Here is a 19,742-nt window from a genome sequence, read left to right as displayed (position 1 = left end):
TGACTCTGAGGATGAAGCAGACAGTCCTGTCCAATCCACTGTAGCTGCACCAACTGATGATGTGATGGTGGATGTGGATGAACTCTTCACCAATACATACAATCCTCTGCATTCATCAGGTATACCTTCTGACTCTGACAACTTGTCATTTAGTGCACCTGATGATTGGGTCCAGAATTTACTGGATCTTAATCCACTCACTCCACTACCTCCACGTGCCAGTGAATTTGAAATCCCCCAAATTCATAACCAAGGCACCACTTCCCAAACACTTGAAGCAGAAACTACTCTACCCCTCAGCCAACCACTTATTATTTCTGAGAGAGAGGGAGAAAGTGCCTTAAGTGCACCACACAAGGAGTTTGTTTCTGAAACTGCAGCTCTGTCTCCTAGTCAAGAAAGGAGAATAGAACCTGAGACAACTGCAGAACTGTCTATTTCTTCACCACCTCAGCCAAATATTACTTCAATGCACAGTGAGGTTGCACACACGATGGAAGAATTGACGGTTGCTAACACTTTGTCGTCCATGTCAGGGATAGACACTGTTGTTTCTGATCCTTTTCAGGGTCAAGTGCCTTCACAGGCTTCTGGGGGAAACTTGGATGATATGCCACATTCTACATCCTTGTCTACCCCCCTGGGAGGAACATTCCCAGATCCTTCAAAGGACTCTTCACCTCTCGAAGGTGAACGGCAATCTGTTTCTGAGCCCTTCGTATCAGGAAGTGTGCCAGTTACAGAGGACTTGTCACAAAGTCTTTCGCCGTCAAAGGCAGTTGTGGGAAACCAGGGTGCTTCGCCAATTCAAGGATCACATCCTTCGAGCCCTGTGTCTACCCACCCTGAGATTCCAACTCAGGATCCATCAAAGGACTCACTACATTCAAGTAGTTGGCAACTTGTTTCTGATGACTCAGATTCATCTGACGAGGAAACTGAGGACGAAGGCTTACGAACCTTCATTGCACCTTCTGTGACCTCTCTAGAAGAGGCTAAGAAGATTTCTTCTGCAGGTACATCTAAGGATGCTGGAATGACTTTGAGTGAGAGGGAAACACCAACAGAACTTGCTATACAGAAACCCTTTGACTCACTGAGTGTTCTAGCTTTGAGTGAAACGAGAGAAACACCTACAGAACGCACAAGTGAGATCCCTACAGCCCAACCTACACCACTTCCAACTGTATCTGTGACAGAATTTGAAGCTCTGAAATTCAAAGTTCAACACTTAGAAGCTGAGAATCTTGTTCTACGGGAGGAGTTGGTAGAAATCAAATCAACAATGGAGCAAAGGATGGCTGCCCTGGAGGCTAAGTTGCTGGCATCTCAACCTTCCAGAGAGGATTACTCAACTGAGGGGGAGAGAGCAGCAGAAAAAGCTAAAGGAAAAAGGGTGATAACAGGGGTGTCTGAAGAACTGATTGATTCTGCTCTTAGGCATCAATTCAGTTACACTCATGATGAATACATCCCTGAGTTTGTGGATGACAGGGTGATTAGGATGGTTGGTGCTGAGAATGAAGATCTTGAAGAAGGAGAAATCCCAGATGCTGAAGTCTTTGCTGATGAACTTGCATATCACAATGACATCTTTCCTGCTGAAGAGTTTGAAATTGCAAATCCACAAGACATTGCTGATGTTGCTAGGGATTATGCTGAGCAAAGGAAAGCAAGGGAAAAGTTAGAAAACCAAAGACGGATTCGAAGGGAAAGGAGACTTGCCAACTTACATAAAGATGGAGCTGAATGGGATGCTGCTAGATCTGTGTTTGACTTTCAGTTTCTCAGAGATCTTTCTTTAACTGAGCTGTTTGTGGTAAGAAACAAGATCATCTCAACCGGCAGAAAACATAATGAAATATTCAGAGATATGGTGGAAGAATGGATCACTGATATTGGAGTTGAAATTCATGACAAGCCCTCAGTTATTAAGTACTTCAAGGATGGTATGATTCAGAGTATTGGACTCACTGATGAAGCACTATCAACATACAATCCTCGTATACTGAAATATCTGGAAGCTCAAGTCAGGGAGAAGTGCTCAAGGACTAGCAAGGGAAGACTAACTGCTGAACTGCTATATGCCTATCGTCTGAACTTTGCTGCTCTGAGAGACTTAGACTTATCAGCCATCAATCGTCAACCACCATATCCACTGCCTCCACTCAACCCTGAAATTCCTGAAAATCCAAATGCACCTGTTGTTACTTACAATCCTACATCTGTAATATTCAAGAAGAAGAAAGACTCTGAAGTCACTGCTATACCACTCACAGAGATTGGAAAACTCAATTCCAAAAGAATCACTCGTGCAGTTGCAGCTGTTAAGTGGTCAGTGGTAAAAGAAGACAAGAGTGTGCTCAAAGATTTGGTTGATCTTCTGGAAATAAGAAAAGCTGTAGAGACTGTCCACAACACTTCTAGAGTTCGTGCTCATCCATCAAGGATCATTATGAAAATTGAAGGAATGGAGATGAATGTCACATTTAAGAAGTTGAAGAAGATGGTTCACCTGCAAACTTTAGAGAAGATGAAGAAAAATCTAGAGCAACCTCCACCTGAGAATACACTGGAGCAAGTGGCACTGAGTACCATTACAGCAAGGATTGAAGAGATTGAAAACAAGCTTACTCAGAAGAGAGTAGAAGAAGCTGCAAAGAGGAAAGCTGAGCAGAAGCTGATTAATGCAAGAGCCAAGAAACCAAGGAAAGATTAGTTCAGGCTAGAGGAACAATGGCTGCTTGTATTTACTTTTGATTTCTGGAAAATGTAAGATATAATCCAGACTGTACTTAGTATTATTTCCTGCTTAAAGTAGTATGCTTTTTCATTGTGTCAGTTGAGTTATCCTCTTAAAGGATTTGCTTGTCGAACTCTAACAATCAAATAGGGGGAGATTGTAAAGCATAATGTAACGTAACTGTAATTACGATAACTCAACACAACAAAGACAGGAAACAATACGTAAGTATAATACAGGAATCTACAGGTTGGAGATTCGATACAAACAGACAAAGACAATCAAGATATCTGAGACGAGCATCCGTCCACTGGAAGAAGTTCATTAACATGTTCAAGCCTCAGTGAAGAATAAAGTTCAATATGTTTCTGCTATCAAGATTGCCTGAAGATCAAGTATCAAAGACCAGAAGATTCCAGTATATTTAATTTGATTATTTATAATCAAATTTATCGAAGCAACATCTAACCCGGAATGACTGATCAAGTATATTATCAAGCAAAGGATTCAAAGAATTATTTCAGTTCGAGTCGTTCGTGAACCAGACCAGTGCACAGGACGTCAGGACGTACGAAAGTATTCAGTGGATTCAATCAACGAATCATTGATCAAGTCAGTTAAAAGATCAAAAGAAGTCATCAAGGGATTCAGTGATATATATATATATATATATATATATTTCTTTAATTGTGAATTACTTGAATACATATATATTCAAGTAATTAAATTAACACAATTAGTCATATATATATATATATGCATATATGAGGCGCAAGTTTAATACTTGTAGAATTCTCTAAGTCATATATATGTCTACTGTGCTCCACTGTGTCAAAGGCGCAACCTTTGACCAAAGTCAAAGGCGCAACCTTTGACTTGTCAAAGTTGGCGCTAACAATTCCCTTGAATTGTTTTAACTCTAAGTCGAAGCACTCCACAAGGCAATGGAGGATATCCCCTGGAGCGCAAACTTTGACTCGGTCAAAGTTTGCGCCTCCAATTCACTATCCAGGCGCAACTTTGGATGGCTGGTGGTTTCTCCAAGTACAAACTCAGGAGGACACTGTATAATGAATGTTGAAGCGCAACATTTGACCAAAAGTCAAATGTTGCGCCTCTTCTTCATGCACTCCCCTTCTCTCAACTTACTTAGATTTATTCTAAGTAAAGGCAATACAGTAAGTGGTGATTGAAGCGCAACTTTGTTATATATATATATACAAATATATATGTATATCAAGTTGGCGCCACTTCCTGCATATATTTGGAGTTAGATTTATTTTCATAAATCGAATCCGTCCAGGACGAACTCAAGTCGTCCAGGACGAACTCGTTAACCATGGTTAGATTTTGTAAAGCCTATAAATAGAGCTTTGTGTTTTCATTTGAAAACAACTACACACTTTGTAAGTGCACACACTATACACGTTCTCGAGAGCTCAATTAGAAAATCGTATTTATCGAGAGTTTGTAATAGAGTGATTGTAGTCTCTGCAGCCGACACTTGTGTTGGAATTTGTAGCACCCGAGGATTATTTCTAATATAAGAATATTCCCCGACTTGCTGGAGTTATTTATTTACGATTGATTTAACATGAACTGAAATAAAGATTATCCGCAATTAAATTAAATCGAAGAAATTGGTACGACGTATTCAACCCCCCCCTTCTACGTCTGATTGGACCTAACATATTATATATTATCATCGATCATTTATTTTTATAACCAGAGCCATTAAATTTGTTACTTTAAACACTATATTCCGAAAGTTTGTTTAAAATAAAATATTTATCTTATTTGGACGATTGAATCATTTGTTTTTGTAATTGGGGTCTCCTTGCAGAAAATTCAAAATTTGAAAAATATCACTAGTACTAAAATATAGTAATACACTAGTTGAAGTTATTGGTACAATAATAGTGTGAAAAACATTTCTTGATACCTAAATATTATAAATTGTTTGTTTAGTTATTTCATCAAAGTCCGCAAAAGATCCACCTTACACCACAAACTTAAAAGATTCATATAAAAGGCATAAAAGATTTATCAAATATAAATGATATACAATGTTTGGTGAATATAAACTAATATGCAAACTCTTTTCTACATTTTTTTTGTTATGTTAATACGTGAATAGTTTAACTAATCTCATATAACAAATAAGAAAGACTCCTACAAAAATCACACCACCACAAATTGTAACTCTTTTTTTTGACAGAAAATACACTTGCTCATATCGATATACGCCAATACTCCGAGGAGTTTCGTTCGTTCAAAAAAGCTTATCATCTAACCGAAAGACATAAAAATGTCTCCGGAAGTTTAGACAATAAGACCTTAATGTCCGAAAAGAAAACATCCTAACTTGTAAGACCACGCTACCTGAAACAAATACGATTCATTAATAACAAGAAAATATAATAAATTTAATAATTAAAATCAGTATAGTTTATCAAAAGATGGTAAAAGTGAATGAAATGATAAATATAAAAAAAATTCGACAAAAAAAGAAGATAGTATAAGAAAGAAAACAGAAAAGAAAAATATATCTAACCAAAGGGAGACCCAAGAATAATTAATGATAAAAGTATTTAAATATAAAACTGTAATCTTTAAAAAATATCTAAAATTTTAAGTAACAAATTAAATAAAATTGACAATCGACTTCCAAGTGAACAAGGTTGGCTCTGAATTCTGATGCAGCTGTTTACATGGTAGGTTAATATTTAAATGGTTTTTCATCAATAAAAATGAATATTGGTTTTAAAACTGGTGATAAGATGAAGAGAAAAGAAGAATGAAAATCGAGGCGATGAGACAGTGATATTAAGAAAGCGCAGGAATCAAAATGTATCAAATCGGAAGTGTTGTTAGTAGATGGTTTATTGTTTGAGTCATCGTGTACTCTATATTTAACTAGCACCTCTCTACAATATTTGGCTGCCTAGTGCCCGAGAGCCCTTGAGGGATCGTGATGGACGCAGCCAGGTTCAGGGCAAAGGTAGACCTTCTTCCTCACGGCAGATTGTGTCCTCTTCTGTGCAGCTGCAAGTTTTGCTCCCTCTGAAAACCCTTGTTGCATACCTCACATACAAATCGATTTGTAGCCATTAGTGTATCCGGAGATAGAGCTATCACCTCAGCATCAGGACTGGGAGTTCCGGGCTGGTACTACGTAACTTGAATTCATTGGTAAGGAGGTTTGTTTTCAGCTTGTAATACAAATGTCATTTACCAGATTTCAAATTGTAACTCTTAATATTTCATAAACAAACATGTATAGCTAACAACAAATTCAAAATTCAAGAATATCACGGTACTATTATGTGCTTAATCACTGATTAATCATATTCTGTAATACGTCATTAAATTTTTGATAATTTAATTAATCATTTGATTAATCTCCAATTAATTCAATTAATCTTTGATTAGTCCTTATTCTATTTTTTCACCAATTAAAACCGATTCTCGTATTTTACAAGACTGATCATAAATACTAAAAATCATGAATATACTAATAAAAGTTATTAGTACTATGATATTTTGAAAAACGTTCGTTCTTCTTTCAATTATTGCAAGTTATTTAATTATTATTGCAAAAATGATCCACCTTCCACCATACAAATTTAAAAGATTTTGCATAAAAAAGACATAAAATTTATCAAATATACACTAAAATGCAAGAAAGAGTTATTATCTCTATAAAAATAATATGCACTTGACTATAAATATAATTGATTATTTCACATCAGTGTTATGCATGATATTCAAATCAATTTGTGCTCATTTTAACTAATCCCAAATAAAACTTCTACACTTTAGGTTGAAGAAAAGAAAAGCATGCTGCAATTGGCACTTATATTTCTGCAATCAGCGCTTGTATTTCTACTAGTTTAAATTTAATTATATGTTCAATTTAAATTGCACAATAAATAATGGACAGAAATACCATATCAATTGGATTAAATTTTGTCCGTGAGGAGGATAACAAAAATGCCCAGAAATACCTTATCAGTTATCATACACATTATGTTTCAACTCACCCTAGACCAAAACGATCACACAACTATGTTTAACTCACCTCAGATCAAAAAAGTACCTTAAAAGGGTCAAGGAAACAAAGTTTCTGATTATAGAAAAATTACATGGGGAATATCTCCATACAAGACCGTCCAGACTTAAAAAGAAAAAAAATTGAATACCAAATCTTGAAAATGCAAATGAAATCCTAAAGCTTACGATTTAGCCTGGTAGTCATAAAATAGAATTTGTCAGCTCTACCATGAAGCCCTTATTCCATTTATTTAGTATGGTCAATCGCCTACGGCCGCGACAGTTCAGGAACATTGCCACCTCAGCATTGAGATTGAGCAGGTGGAATGGTATCACCAAGAGCGAAATCCATGTCAGATTCTTCAGCTGGTTTAACCGGAAGAGCTGCTTCTGTCCTCGGTGTCGGGTGTGAACCTGCTTCAGTAGTATCAGCAACATCACTTACCTGTTTGCCATTATGAGACGCCTCGTACTTGGTCAAATCCTTTTCTGTTGGCTCCTGCTTTTCATAATGAGGATTACTTTTGGTTGGTGATACTGGCGTCTCTGTTACTATATCCATGGGCACACTTTTTGGTTCCGTGGTCTCAGATTCAGGTTCAACTACAGTTGCTTCATTGAGATTGAGATTTGAGTCAGCTACTTTGTCTTGGATGGGCTCACTTGACTTGAGTCCGGAGTCCACATATTCAGATTCCATAGGCATCGATAGAGAATCAGTAACAACGTTATTCTGATGGATCTCATTATGTGAGTTGTTTAAATCATTGTGAACTGGCTCAGTTGGGCATGGTTCAGAGTCTGTTTGTGGTTCTGAAAGTAAAAATTGTGATTCACCACCGGAGGAAGTCTGGTGGAGCTCCACTTCAGATTCAACAGTCTGATTTTGGATAGGAGGCAACTGGTTACTTGTTTTATTACCAGGGAAGATACCGTCCATTGGTTCAGACGCGGGAGCTTCAAAAACCTGCATTACTTCATCCTGTTCAACCATTTTAAGATTCTTTAACAAGTGAGGAGACTGACTCTCAAATCCAAACACTGGAGTTTGCTGCAATGCTACTTTTTCAACATCCAGTGAAACGTTTGACACATCATTTACTATGTTGGGCAGAGGAACTATACGCGAGGCAGGGTTTTCAAATTTAAGATCTGAAATCTGCTGAGGCATAACGCTCACACCTGACATGGATATCTCAGCATCTGTCTTTGACATGTCAAATGGCACTGCAACCGACGAAGATACATTAACGAATTGCAGATCTGAATTCTGATTAGTTGTAGCGTTTCCTGGCAAAGAAGCGCCAGCAACGTTCTTTGGCATATTGTTGAGAGGAAAAACAACAGAAGACGAGTTCCCTAATGCAAATGGCACAGTTGACTGCATCACAGGAGGTAACACTTGGTTAGGAGCAACAGGTAGTTTCTCTAGCGGAACAGGGTTCTCAACCTGTACTGACCGAGAGACAGAGCCATTAGCCTGGCTTGGTGTGTTGACGACCGGGATAGGTATATCTTGTCGTTTGTACATCTTGGCATTAGGAGCGATATCATTGATTGGTGTAACCGGACTAACTTTCCCTGGTTGAAACACAACACCACGCAGAAGAGTGCTGCTATTGCCAATCTTGACAGAAAGAAGATATCCAGACTCAAAACACGCATCGATAACACCAGAAACTACTGTACCAACCATGCTGTCATCAACATCTTTACACTGATTAAGTTGAGTCTCCTGAGTTTTGTCAATGACATCAGGTGCAGGAGCTACATGTAGTAGTGGATTATCTTTCTTGACAAGATTTTCATCCTTGCGCGGACGGCCACGCTTCCGCTTTACCGGGAGATCTGTGGGCACTGGTGTTCCAATTACCATATTCTGTTGACTCATTTGAGGAAATGAACGCAAGGGCTCTCTCAAACTGCTTCTCTGCACATAAAAACCAATTATTTCCATATTTGTCAAGTTAGGCTTCAAGTAGAATAACAGTATGATAAAAACATGTAGTTTCTTTGCCGAAAAGATGGGTCCTGGTCCACAGCCATCGACCACCGATGGCTTTGGACAGGTTTGGTAGCCTATTGTTTTTGGATTGTTGGATGAATATCCAGCAGCCAGGATTTACATTCAGCAACCGTCCAACGGTTTAAAAGCGCTGAACGTATTAAAATGAATGTTATAATCCTGACAGCTGGATATTCATTAAACGGTATGAAAACTGCAGGCCACCAAACCTGTCCACGGAGTGATATGAATATGATAACAATTCTGTATAGCCGAAAAGAGCGCAGATCAAATGGAGTCACTTAGCAAAACAGTCTTGATATACACTAGTTGCTTCTTAAATTTCATCTGACCAGATTGGGATTCGGTCATCCTTAATAAATTTAGTAATTACAATAATATTACCAATTCGGTTCCAAATACTAAAATTCGCCAAACAGATGCAATTAAATTTCGTAAATGTAAACAAGATATTATTAAAATTAACAACCCTAAATTTCTAGAATCAGGAAAAAGAATTTAACTGACAAACCTAGCAATTTACACTCGAAAACCTAGGAGCAGGGATAAAGAATTTAAGACTCACAAACCTGTAAACTCCTGGCTGGCTACAATAAGAAGGGGACACGCAAATACAAGATGTAACTCCGAGGTGCCTTAATCATCATCAGTGGCTCAAAGGGAGAAACTCATGTGAATCTGTGGTGTGTTTGTCGATCACAAATAATATCGAGAAGAATCAGGAAGGTCCGGGGCTCAAATAACATTATTTTTTTCCAATTCATATTAATATTAATATCCATATTTTATCATATATTATTTCCTCTCAATTTAATTATTTACATATTATTTCTTTTATTATTTTGAAAAATGGGTCATGATCCCATCGTGCCGGATTTTTTTTTTTAAGTTTTTGATCGTTCAGTAAATATCGAGCGATTAGAATTGTAGGATTGCGCTCAAGAGAGAACCCGTGTTTAAAATAGAACCATATACCCACTAAGGTTCTGCCGCAGAACCCTATATTTTGGATATATATTTTTTTAATGATTTTCTCTTGAACATGACCCTAGAATTGTAATATTCTTTCAAATATGTTCAGCGTTTTTAGTCACCGAACATAGTCATTTTTACCGTCCGGCGGTTAACAAATGAGAAAAGGCCCCGGATATCGTAAATTGAAGTTGAAATGTCATGAATAACATATTCCGAAAATATGATCCCCAAAACCATGCTAAGACATATATGATGATGATATGATGATGTTGCATTAGGTTATAAGGATAAAACACTCTGACAATTTGAGGGATATGTTATACAGGTTTGGGCTTGAAACGTTAGATAAAGTAACACTATGAAGTAACGTCACATTAATAGACGTTAAGACTTTTTTGGTTTTCGAGTGTTTTCCTTATGAACTTGCGCTAAAAAAAGGTAAACACTACATTGTGTATCGTTTTCAAAAAGAAAATTATAAACGCTACACGATGAAACGTTATAAAATGTTATTTGGGGATTATCTAGCAATCAGGGTCATAACATTTTTTAAAATATGTTTAGCGCTTTTAACCTTTAGATAGAGTCATTTTATCTATCCGGTGGTTAAAAAACGAGAAATGGTCCTGAATATCATAAATTAGAGTTGAAGGCGCGCCCTGAGTATCATGTTCAAAAAATATGGACCTGAAAATGAGGTTAAGACACATGATGTAGTAATGTTAGGTTATCGGATAAAATGCTACATTGTGTATTGTTTTCAGAAAAAATTAAAAACACGCTTTGATGTAACGCTATAAAATGATATATGGGGTCATATTTTCCGAATCTGAAAAAAATTATTGTAATCCTAAGCGCTAGATGACCGCTGAATATTCATAAAAAAACAAAAAGTAATATATTTTATAAAAGATCGCCGACAAGGGCCATTGAATAAAAGTAAAGTAAAAGGCTACTGTTATCCCTGGTAATAATTGTCATTACACACTAAATACAATTAAAATATATGTGTTTAACATAATATTTGAGTTTTATAAATGTATTAATTATAAACGTCTAGATGTGACGACATCATTATATTTTCTGAAAATTCCAATCAATATTATATTATTTTACAGTATAATTTAGTCAAAATTGTTATTACAAATTTAATTTTATCTAAATATATTATTCTATTTTACCTAATTTAAATTTATATATTTTTTAGTTGATGTTTTTAAATTTATATATTTTACCCGGTGCGCACCCGAAGGATAGCGGCTGCGGGTTCCTACGTTAAAAATAAAATAAAATTGAGAATGAAGAGGATTATGTCTAAATCTGTCAAACACATACGTAAAAAGTAGAAGCGGTTTAAAATGCTAAAAGAAGACCGAAAGTGTTTATTTTAAGTGTGGCCAAACACCCCCTACATACAATGAGTTATTAATATAATTTTACTTAAAACTTATATTATTAAATATATGATAATATTTTTTAATAAATGTAATGAACCCCAGAATCCCCGCGAGGATCCCCGCCTCTGTTCGAGGATCAGGGTGTGTTCGGGAATTGATTTAAAGTTAGGGGATTGGAAACGGGATAGCGATCGCCAACCCCGTAGTGACCTGACACTCATCCCTACCTTATCCAAGGTTTTAAGCCCAGATATGGCTCACATAGTTTTATTCTTATAAACCTAATTAACACTACGTAATGTAGTGTCTTAGCATAGTATTGAGAATTATATTTTCACAATGTGATATTCAGAGTGTTTTTTCTCCTGTTTATAAATATCCAGTATTTTTTTCCATCAAATTCATGGTTCAACCCCTTGTCATTTGGATATGAAAATCACATACTTTGTTGTAGTTTGAGTTTGGACTAAATAATATCAAGAAAGCGCGCAATAAAAAAAGTATGAACCAAATCACCTCTTAAAAGGTTTGGGAAGCGGGTATTCAAAGAAACAGGGGCAACAAAAAAGAATTTATTTTTCTTCACAAACACATTCACAGACATATTTATATCGGTTTTTTTATGGTGTGCCCATGGGTACACAATAATCACAAAATTTGATAAATTTCTCTTGTTTTGATTGGCTTACGCTCTTTAATAATGATGGACCCCCTCATTTACAACAGCCACACCAATAAAAAACATTCAAATTCAAATTCATAAATTTGAGTGTTTAGCATGTGCGCATGGTCACATATAGACCCTATATTTATATTCAGTTAGAAGAAACAGAGAAACGGAGAGGACAGGTGATCATAGAAAGCCAATGGTTTCAGATTGGTTCAAAAAGGGCAAACACATCTAATGCAGCAAGAAGGTAAATTGTAGTGTCCAACACTGGTTATTCTTGTCTTGACGATTCCTTTTTTCAAGTAATTTTTATATCTTAAAAAAAGAGCAAATAATGCAAGTATCCAGGTGGACTAATTTGCTGTCTTAATGTCAACTCTCTTGCCATTCAACACAACAGCAAAAAAATAATGCAAGCCATCAATTCTCATAGCATTGTTTGTTTGTCATCTCATGCCTAAAATGACAAATTAATTCTTTTGGTGGCTTTGATTATTTCAATTCCAAATTAAACTAAAAGAGCCTCGTGCAATGGGAAATCCAGTAATAAGAGAGTTTGGTAAGCTACAAATGAGTTTTCAAATAAATCTTACTGCATGTAAGACCAAGAAAAAGTAAAATCCCAAGTCTTTAGGTTGACATGATCAAAGAATAGTATTATATGTTCTACACGTCGAGGTTCAGATTCGACCTGGCTCACTTTCGTCGTTGTAGTTTGGGTAGACTTCTCTAGATGCTCTAAACCTCTGTTGAGACTATAATGCCACATCTATTCAGTTGGCAATCTGTCGCAAAAAATGTACGCTGGAAAATACTTACTCCTCTGCTCTCTGCTGTTACTTGTTATGCAGCCATGCTTTTGTATTGACTCCATCACACAAAATCAGCCTCTTAAAGATGGTGAATTTCTCCTCTCCCAGGGTGAAATCTTCCAGCTTGGATTCTTTTCTCGCGGTACCTCTGGCAACCGTTATGTTGGTATCTGGTATAATAAAATTCCGGAAAAAAATGTTGTCTGGGTGGCCAACAGAGATAGTCCAATGAGAAACACTTCTGGTGTTCTGTCTGTGGATAAAACAGGGCAGCTTGTTTTATTTTACAGTGAAGCGCCACAAGTTTTGATCTGGTCAAGTAACATTTCGTAGTCTGGAGATAGGAATTACTCAGCTAGGTTACTTGATACTGGAAATTTTGTGGTGTTTAAGGATCAATATAGTGAAAAGAATATTTTATGGCAAGGCTTTGATCATCCGACGGATACTTTTCTTGCAGCTATGAAGCTTGGGTGGAATAAAAGGACGCGAGAAAATAAGTTCATTACTTCTTGGAAGTCACGTGACAATCCGGAAACAGGTCAATATTCTTTTAGATTAAATGTTACTGGATCCGCCGCCCAGTTGTACATTTTGAATGGTTTGACACCTGTACTAAGAGCAGGACCGTGGAATGGCATTACGTTTAGTGGTCTACCTGGGTATACAGTAAGTCCTGTTAATGACATTTCCAGTTTGTACTATATTGATAATGAAGAAGAGATGGCGATATACTATAGTGTTAATGATCCTACATTTTACACAAGACTTGTAATTAATGATGAAGGCTTCGCAGAGAGGCTAAATTGGAACACAGGATTGCAAAAATGGGATGTTTTCTGGACAGGACCAAACGGTCAGTGTGATAAGTATGCAAATTGTCGTGCATTTAGTATTTGTGACCCGAATAAAGTGGCTGACCAAGGTTGCCAGTGTCTGCCAGGATATAAAGACAAGTCTGACTCGCCCACAAACACATTTCAGGGGTGTGTGGCGAAGTCTGAGGCCCTCCTATGTCGAAATGGAGAAGGGTTTATAGAGGTTCCAGGAGTTAAGGTACCGGACGCTGCAAAAGCACAATTTGATTTGGATTTGGGAATTAATGAGTGCAAGGACTTTTGCTTAAATAACTGCTCCTGTACAGCGTACACGAGTGCTAATATTAGTAGTGGTAAGGGTTGTCTAACATGGTATGGAGAACTCGTAGATGTACGATACTTCTCTGAAAGAGGCCAGGTACTCTATTTACGGGCGGATTCCAGCGAATTAGGTAAGTCTTCCATTGTTTTTTGGTTGGCTAGGATCAGTTTTTGCTTGCCGAGCCTTAGAATACTCTTTTCATTCCTGTCAGAGACAACTCGATTGATCTTGTGTTGTAGCCACAATTTAGAAAGACAAGGTCAAATTGTGACATGAAAATGAGCCGATAACTCCTAATGTGAATCAAATAATCTGTTTACTAGAAATCACTAGTCAAAGGTTGTCAAGAGTAACCTTTGCTGACAATTTTATAGTTGGAGGTTTGCATTGTTCATATAAGTATTATCTTGTTACATCTCAACATAGCGTGAAAAGTAAAATTTACTAGGATAGGAAGAGTGTACTAATTTCTCATGGTTATCACAAAATAAAATATAAAACATGCTTTAAATGGATCATATATTATATCCGCCACTCATTCCTGTCCCTGATTATACAAAGAACAAATTTAATTTGAGCAATCGGGGATGTGAGGCACTGGGGTAAAAGAGCTTCAATGCCATGGTAAATAACTAGGTTTTACAAGGAAAAAAATTATTTTCAGCAATATGATAATTGCAGCACTAATGATAAATTTCATGTTTCAGCTAAGGACTCAAAGAAGCGACTCCTCGTACTTGTGCTCCCAGTACTTGTCAGTATCTTCTTGCTCATCCTTTTATTGGTATACTGGTTTTGGTGGAAGAAGAAACAAAGAGGTATAAATTAATGTTGATTGTTGATAAATTTCTGGATATTGCATGGGAAAAACTGAATGAGAAAACTAGAATATGTGCTGAGTTTGGTTGAACTTTAAGAATTTACGCAACCAGTGAGGTATTATTTTCTTCGGATTTTCTAATATGTGCCCAGAGGCACACACTAACAACTTTTTGGATAGGTGACATATTTCTATTGTCTCCCGTTTCAATAATAATGATGCCCCTGCATGCACAAAAATTCCTACCAATCAAAATATCCCACATAACTAAAAAGTAGTCGTTACACTAGAAAGACCGTATGTTCTTTTATAGTTATATCCTCTAATTTAGAGTTTAATTTCCAACTTGCTGCAAAATCGTTACAGAAGGAAACCTCGATTTTTCTCAAGGTTCTGGAAATAGTGAGATGTCATTTATGGAAGGGCACGCGGATGTACTTGCAATGAATGAAAGAGGAACAGAGGTGATCTGCTTTTCGCTTAGCACAATGGTTGCAGCCACGGACAATTTTTCATTTTCTAATAAGCTAGGAGAAGGTGGCTTTGGCACAGTATATAAGGTATCTTATCTCCCGTGTTTGCTAAAATAGTTTGCTACAATAATATAAAATGATAATGATTATCTCTGGAGCTTCGATATATATCTATATAGGCTAGTGATCCAATACAAACCAATCCTTAAATAAAATTAAAAACAGTATAATTTAGTGATATTCTCTTTAGAATATAGTGATTTGTGTTGCAAGCATTAGTGATTTCTCCCATAATTGGATCTCGGAGTATATCTGCCAAGTTATTTTCCGGCGATTGTCCCTGCCATTAGCCTATGAGGTACATCACTTGCTCAACACTCATTCTTCACTCGCTGGAAAAGGAAAAAGGAAGAGTAGAGTTCCCATCCATCATCTCCGTCAAGGCCTCATTTTACCTGCCATGCCAATTACGGTGGCTCCGCCGGATTGAAACCTCCATTATATTAGGCAACTAAGGCAGAGATTACCATTGCATCGGCTTTGATGTCCTGAATGTTCTCAGTCGCCTTGACTGGGTCCGAGCTCTTCACCATATAACTTTTCCCCGTTCTGTTGGAGTTGCGGATCGAGGACAACTGGATTGCAAAGTGAAAGGCAGCGGAGACGGAGGTGGAGGTGGAAGTGACAGAGATGGAGGTGGAGGTGGCGGGGAAGAGGGACTGGGAGGTGAAGATATTGTTGATATTTGCTTTAGAATTTAGTGATATTTCATGTGGGTTTTTAGTTTATAAAATAAGGAGGTTTGTAGTAGAATAAGACTCCGTATGTATAGCGTCCTACTCCGGTACAAACTTCTTTTGATACAAACATGCAAACTAGTGATTATGATAAAAATATTTAGTGATCAGCAGTTTTTAATTTAACAAATACATACATATATCCACCACCACCACCTCCAATCACCACCACCACCCCACCCACCACCAACCACCACCACCCCGTCCCTCGCCGCCAACAGCATCGGTGATTGTTCATCTTCCCTCAATCGTGTTTCTAGCACTGCAGGCCGCGGCGGTGTCGCAGCTGCCGCTGACCACGCTGCACCACCATGCGGCTACGCCGCCCCGTAAGTGCTCCCATCTTTTTATCTCTTCATCCCCTTCCCCAACTCGTGGATGGTGGATTGAGTGATTCTGTTCAACACATTTAGTGATTGTTTGTACTTTTGTACCGTAAGGAGTTTGTATTTGAGCACTTGCCTATATATATATCCAATATAATGAAATTGACTAAAATTTTAGAATATCCATTATAGTAATTTATTTATTTTACATATTGTATATAATTTTAATTTATTGCATATCAAATACTCTGCCTTAGCAACTAGGAATATACAGTCCACTACAAACTAGACATTGTTTCCTTGTATAATGGTATTGGTGATTTTTCAGTTGTTGAAATTTGAAAATGGCTTAATGTCCGTTCTTTTAGGGGCAACTGCAAGGCGGACAAGAAATTGCAGTGAAAAGATTATCAGTTACATCGAACCAAGGTCTAGAGGAATTCAAAAATGAAATCATTCTTATAGCAAAACTTCAGCACAGGAATCTAGTAAGACTGTTAGGATATTGCTACCAACAAGAGAAAATGTTAATCTACGAGTACCTGCCCAACAGAGGATTAGATTGCTTCATTTTTGGTATGATCTTTTAACCCTTAGCTCATTTATATCTGGTTTCTAGTTATATGTTAATAATATTTGTCAACAATGTAATTTTTAAGCAAAAACGTCGATGCTAAACTGGCGCACCCGCTTTAATATTGCAATGGGAATTGCTCGAGGCATGATATATCTTCACCACGATTCCAGATTAAGAATCATTCACAGGGATTTGAAAGCCAGCAACGTGTTACTCGATGCATCCATGAATCCAAAAATATCAGATTTTGGAATGGCAAGAATAGTTGGCAGTGATCAAAATGAAGACACTACGAGGAGAGTTGTTGGAACATAGTGAGTGATGCTTGCACATTTTATATACACTAATTTGTTTCTCTCTTCCACTCCCATTATATTTGCATAGGCAGAGAAAATAAGTAAGGGAGAGAACGAAAATTAACATCATATGGATTTGCATTGCAGTGGTTACATGGCACCTGAGTATGCCATGGAAGGACTTTTCTCAATCAAATCGGATGTGTTCAGCTATGGCGTTCTACTATTAGAAATAATCAGTGGCAGGAGAAACACCAGTACTTTTGACGCTGGAAAATCTGTGAATTTAGTTGGTCATGTATGTTATGCTTCTCACACACGCACACACATTCACCGGTAGGTAGTTTGGAATTTAATTATGACAGCCAACATGGCGGATGTGATGTTTTATTATAGGTCTGGGATCGGTGGCTAGAAAGCAAACCTTTGGAAATAGTTGATGCATCATTGGCTGAATCGTTTGATGTTAGTGAAGTTTTAAGATGCATTCATGTAGGATTGTTGTGTGTACAAGAATCTTCTGCTGTTAGGCCAACTATGTCGGAGGCAGCCTCTATGCTGTGTAACGAAAGAGCTACTCCATCTCCCGTGGAACAGCCTGCATTCATAAATAGAGCACAGGTATATTTTGGAACTTTGAAGTCATCAAGTTCCTCTTCAAGAACTGGAGCTACTGCTGCTACTGAAATGACAACAGCTATATCTGAAGGTCGATAGATTTGTGGTAACTTTAATCATAAATTTTTAATTAGTTGAAATGGTTTGATAGTCATGTAATTATTTTTCATTTTTCAGAAGAAGCTATGTGAATTTGTGACGATAGCAATCTATTCGATACATTAATTTCTATGCAGTGTGAAGAAAATTTTGTACAGTTTTATTTCCGCTTGACATGTTGAACATGGTTTAGTTGAACTTTCAGAATATCCAACTACTTCTGCTTGCAGGTTGTGCATAATTAGGCAGAATTTGTGAAAGAGTAGACCGTCCTGGAGGACCTGGACTATATATACTCCACAGGACTGTTTTTGGACAGGGCTCCTCTCACTTAATTTTTAAAATGCTAACATGTGTTTCTTCGGCATGACCTATGGAATAGACAACATGTTATCTGTGTAACTCATAGAACCAGGTTACCTCAAATCAATCCTCGGTGACCCATGGATGCCCTTGTTTAGGCAGAATTGCAGTCATCACTTACAACTACAGGATATATATATATCTTGATTTAGCTAGTCTTGAGTAAACCTTTCTGTCATAAGGTCAAATACTCAAATAAATCTCGGTATCCTCAAGCATATCTTACAGAAAATATTGTAACAAGTTAGACATTGTAATCAGGAAGGTAGCTAATGGAAACAGAAATGAATATTATGTGTTAGTAATAGTAGATAAACCTGATTTCTTGCACTGTTCTTTTCAGACCGTACAACTCACGTGCCCAGTCAGCCCCACACAACAACATTTCACTATCTCAGGTTTTGAACACTGAAAGTGGTTCTATAACTCTACTACCAACACTGAAAGTGGAGTCAGAGGCTACTGTATTCATTGGAATACCCAAAACATCTCATGCCATCAGTGGCGGGATCAGGAATGAAATCTGGGGGGGCTCAAATTTGGAAGTAAAATGAGATCGTAAAGGATTGATTGAAATTTGAATACCGAACCTCGATACCAAATTCATCAAAGAGAGACGGTCATCTCTCTGGGTTGCAGGTATTGATTGGTTAAAAAGCCTCAAAGAGAACGTTGTTCAGAGTGCATTAACATAAATACAGTAGTAAGCAGTGGCGTCGAAAAAAAAATTGACTCATAGAATAGCGATTTCTTTACGCCACATAATAGCTGTAGACCTCCGAAAGCGTAAGCAACCAGTTCCAAGTGAGAATCTGAGTTAGGGTAGTGTCAAGTGTGTGCGTATGACTTATGAGTGTATCTGTTTGAATGCATTTGTTAATCAGACTCTATTTAGACTAAGAGTAAGTCCAAAGAGAGAGAGAAAGAGAGTATGTATAAGAATTTATTATAATAAGGCACAATTATAAGGCATATTGTTGGAGTTATATTAAAATGATGTCCTAAATCACTAGGACATTATTTTTTATTATATATATAGGACACTTGCTTGGACATTGTTGGACTTGCTCTTATAAATAAGTCTTCAAGAGGTTGTCCTAATGATATAAGGCATCACTAGTACATTGTTGGATCAACATTTTTTAATCAAATATCCTAAATTATGACTTAGGACATGTTATAAGGCATCTTTTGAACTCGCTCTAAGTACCCTAAATTATATTGACATGAATAATTCAGCAGGGGCTGAAACAAAATATACACTGTTTTTTCGAGGTTAGGGGAGGCTCTAGCATCCCCTAGCCCCCCTCTGGTTCCGCCACTGCATGCCATACGAGATAAAACATGATGTTTGGCACTATTCGCCTTCCACCATGACAACACATCAAAAAATTTTGAACAAGAAAAAACGATTTTTTTCACCCAAATAATCATCTAATTCCGACTTCAAAGGCTCCTGAATGGCACCACTAGCACGAATAATGCTCTCATAGTCATTTAAACCATGTGGAACCTCACTTGAATTTTGAGTAAATTTATTATTAGCTGAAGTTACAT

At 37.2% G+C, this 19,742-nt stretch overlaps 2 protein-coding genes across 2 annotated transcripts; one reads left to right on the top strand and one right to left on the bottom strand.

The window, feature by feature from the left end:
* Positions 1-6,828: 6,828 nt before the first annotated feature.
* Positions 6,829-9,492, bottom strand: LOC108199063 (uncharacterized). The gene is made up of 2 exons (XM_017366819.2): positions 9,392-9,492; positions 6,829-8,726 (listed from the first exon to the last, which is right to left on the bottom strand). The coding sequence occupies exon 2, from the start codon at positions 8,685-8,687 to the stop codon at positions 7,098-7,100; it is 1,590 nt and encodes a 529-aa protein (XP_017222308.1). The 5' UTR covers positions 8,688-8,726; positions 9,392-9,492; the 3' UTR covers positions 6,829-7,097.
* A 3,081-nt stretch (positions 9,493-12,573) lies between these two features.
* LOC108198189 (G-type lectin S-receptor-like serine/threonine-protein kinase At1g11410) lies at positions 12,574-17,985 on the top strand. The gene is made up of 7 exons (XM_064082484.1): positions 12,574-13,946; positions 14,524-14,634; positions 15,003-15,196; positions 16,601-16,808; positions 16,892-17,123; positions 17,253-17,403; positions 17,502-17,985. Exons 1-7 carry the CDS (start codon positions 13,139-13,141, stop codon positions 17,820-17,822), a joined length of 2,025 nt encoding a protein of 674 aa, XP_063938554.1. The 5' UTR covers positions 12,574-13,138; the 3' UTR covers positions 17,823-17,985.
* Positions 17,986-19,742: the final 1,757 nt, after the last annotated feature.

The sequence above is a fragment of the Daucus carota genome, chromosome 8 (genome assembly GCF_001625215.2).
Source record: "Daucus carota subsp. sativus chromosome 8, DH1 v3.0, whole genome shotgun sequence".
NCBI lineage: Eukaryota > Viridiplantae > Streptophyta > Magnoliopsida > Apiales > Apiaceae > Daucus > Daucus carota.
Note: the sequence above shows the minus strand (reverse complement) of the source record. Positions and strands in the feature narration are given on the sequence as shown.

Excerpts from the sequence above, each read along its gene's own strand:
- LOC108199063 (XM_017366819.2), bottom strand. The coding sequence starts at position 8,687 with ATGAGTCAACAGAATATGGTAATTGGAACACCAGTGCCCACAGATCTC.
- LOC108198189 (XM_064082484.1), top strand. The coding sequence starts at position 13,139 with ATGAAGCTTGGGTGGAATAAAAGGACGCGAGAAAATAAGTTCATTACT. Across the intron at positions 13,947-14,523 it reads GGCGGATTCCAGCGAATTAG|CTAAGGACTCAAAGAAGCGA; the intron begins GTAAGTCTTCCA and ends TTCATGTTTCAG. Across the intron at positions 14,635-15,002 it reads GTGGAAGAAGAAACAAAGAG|AAGGAAACCTCGATTTTTCT; the intron begins GTATAAATTAAT and ends AAATCGTTACAG.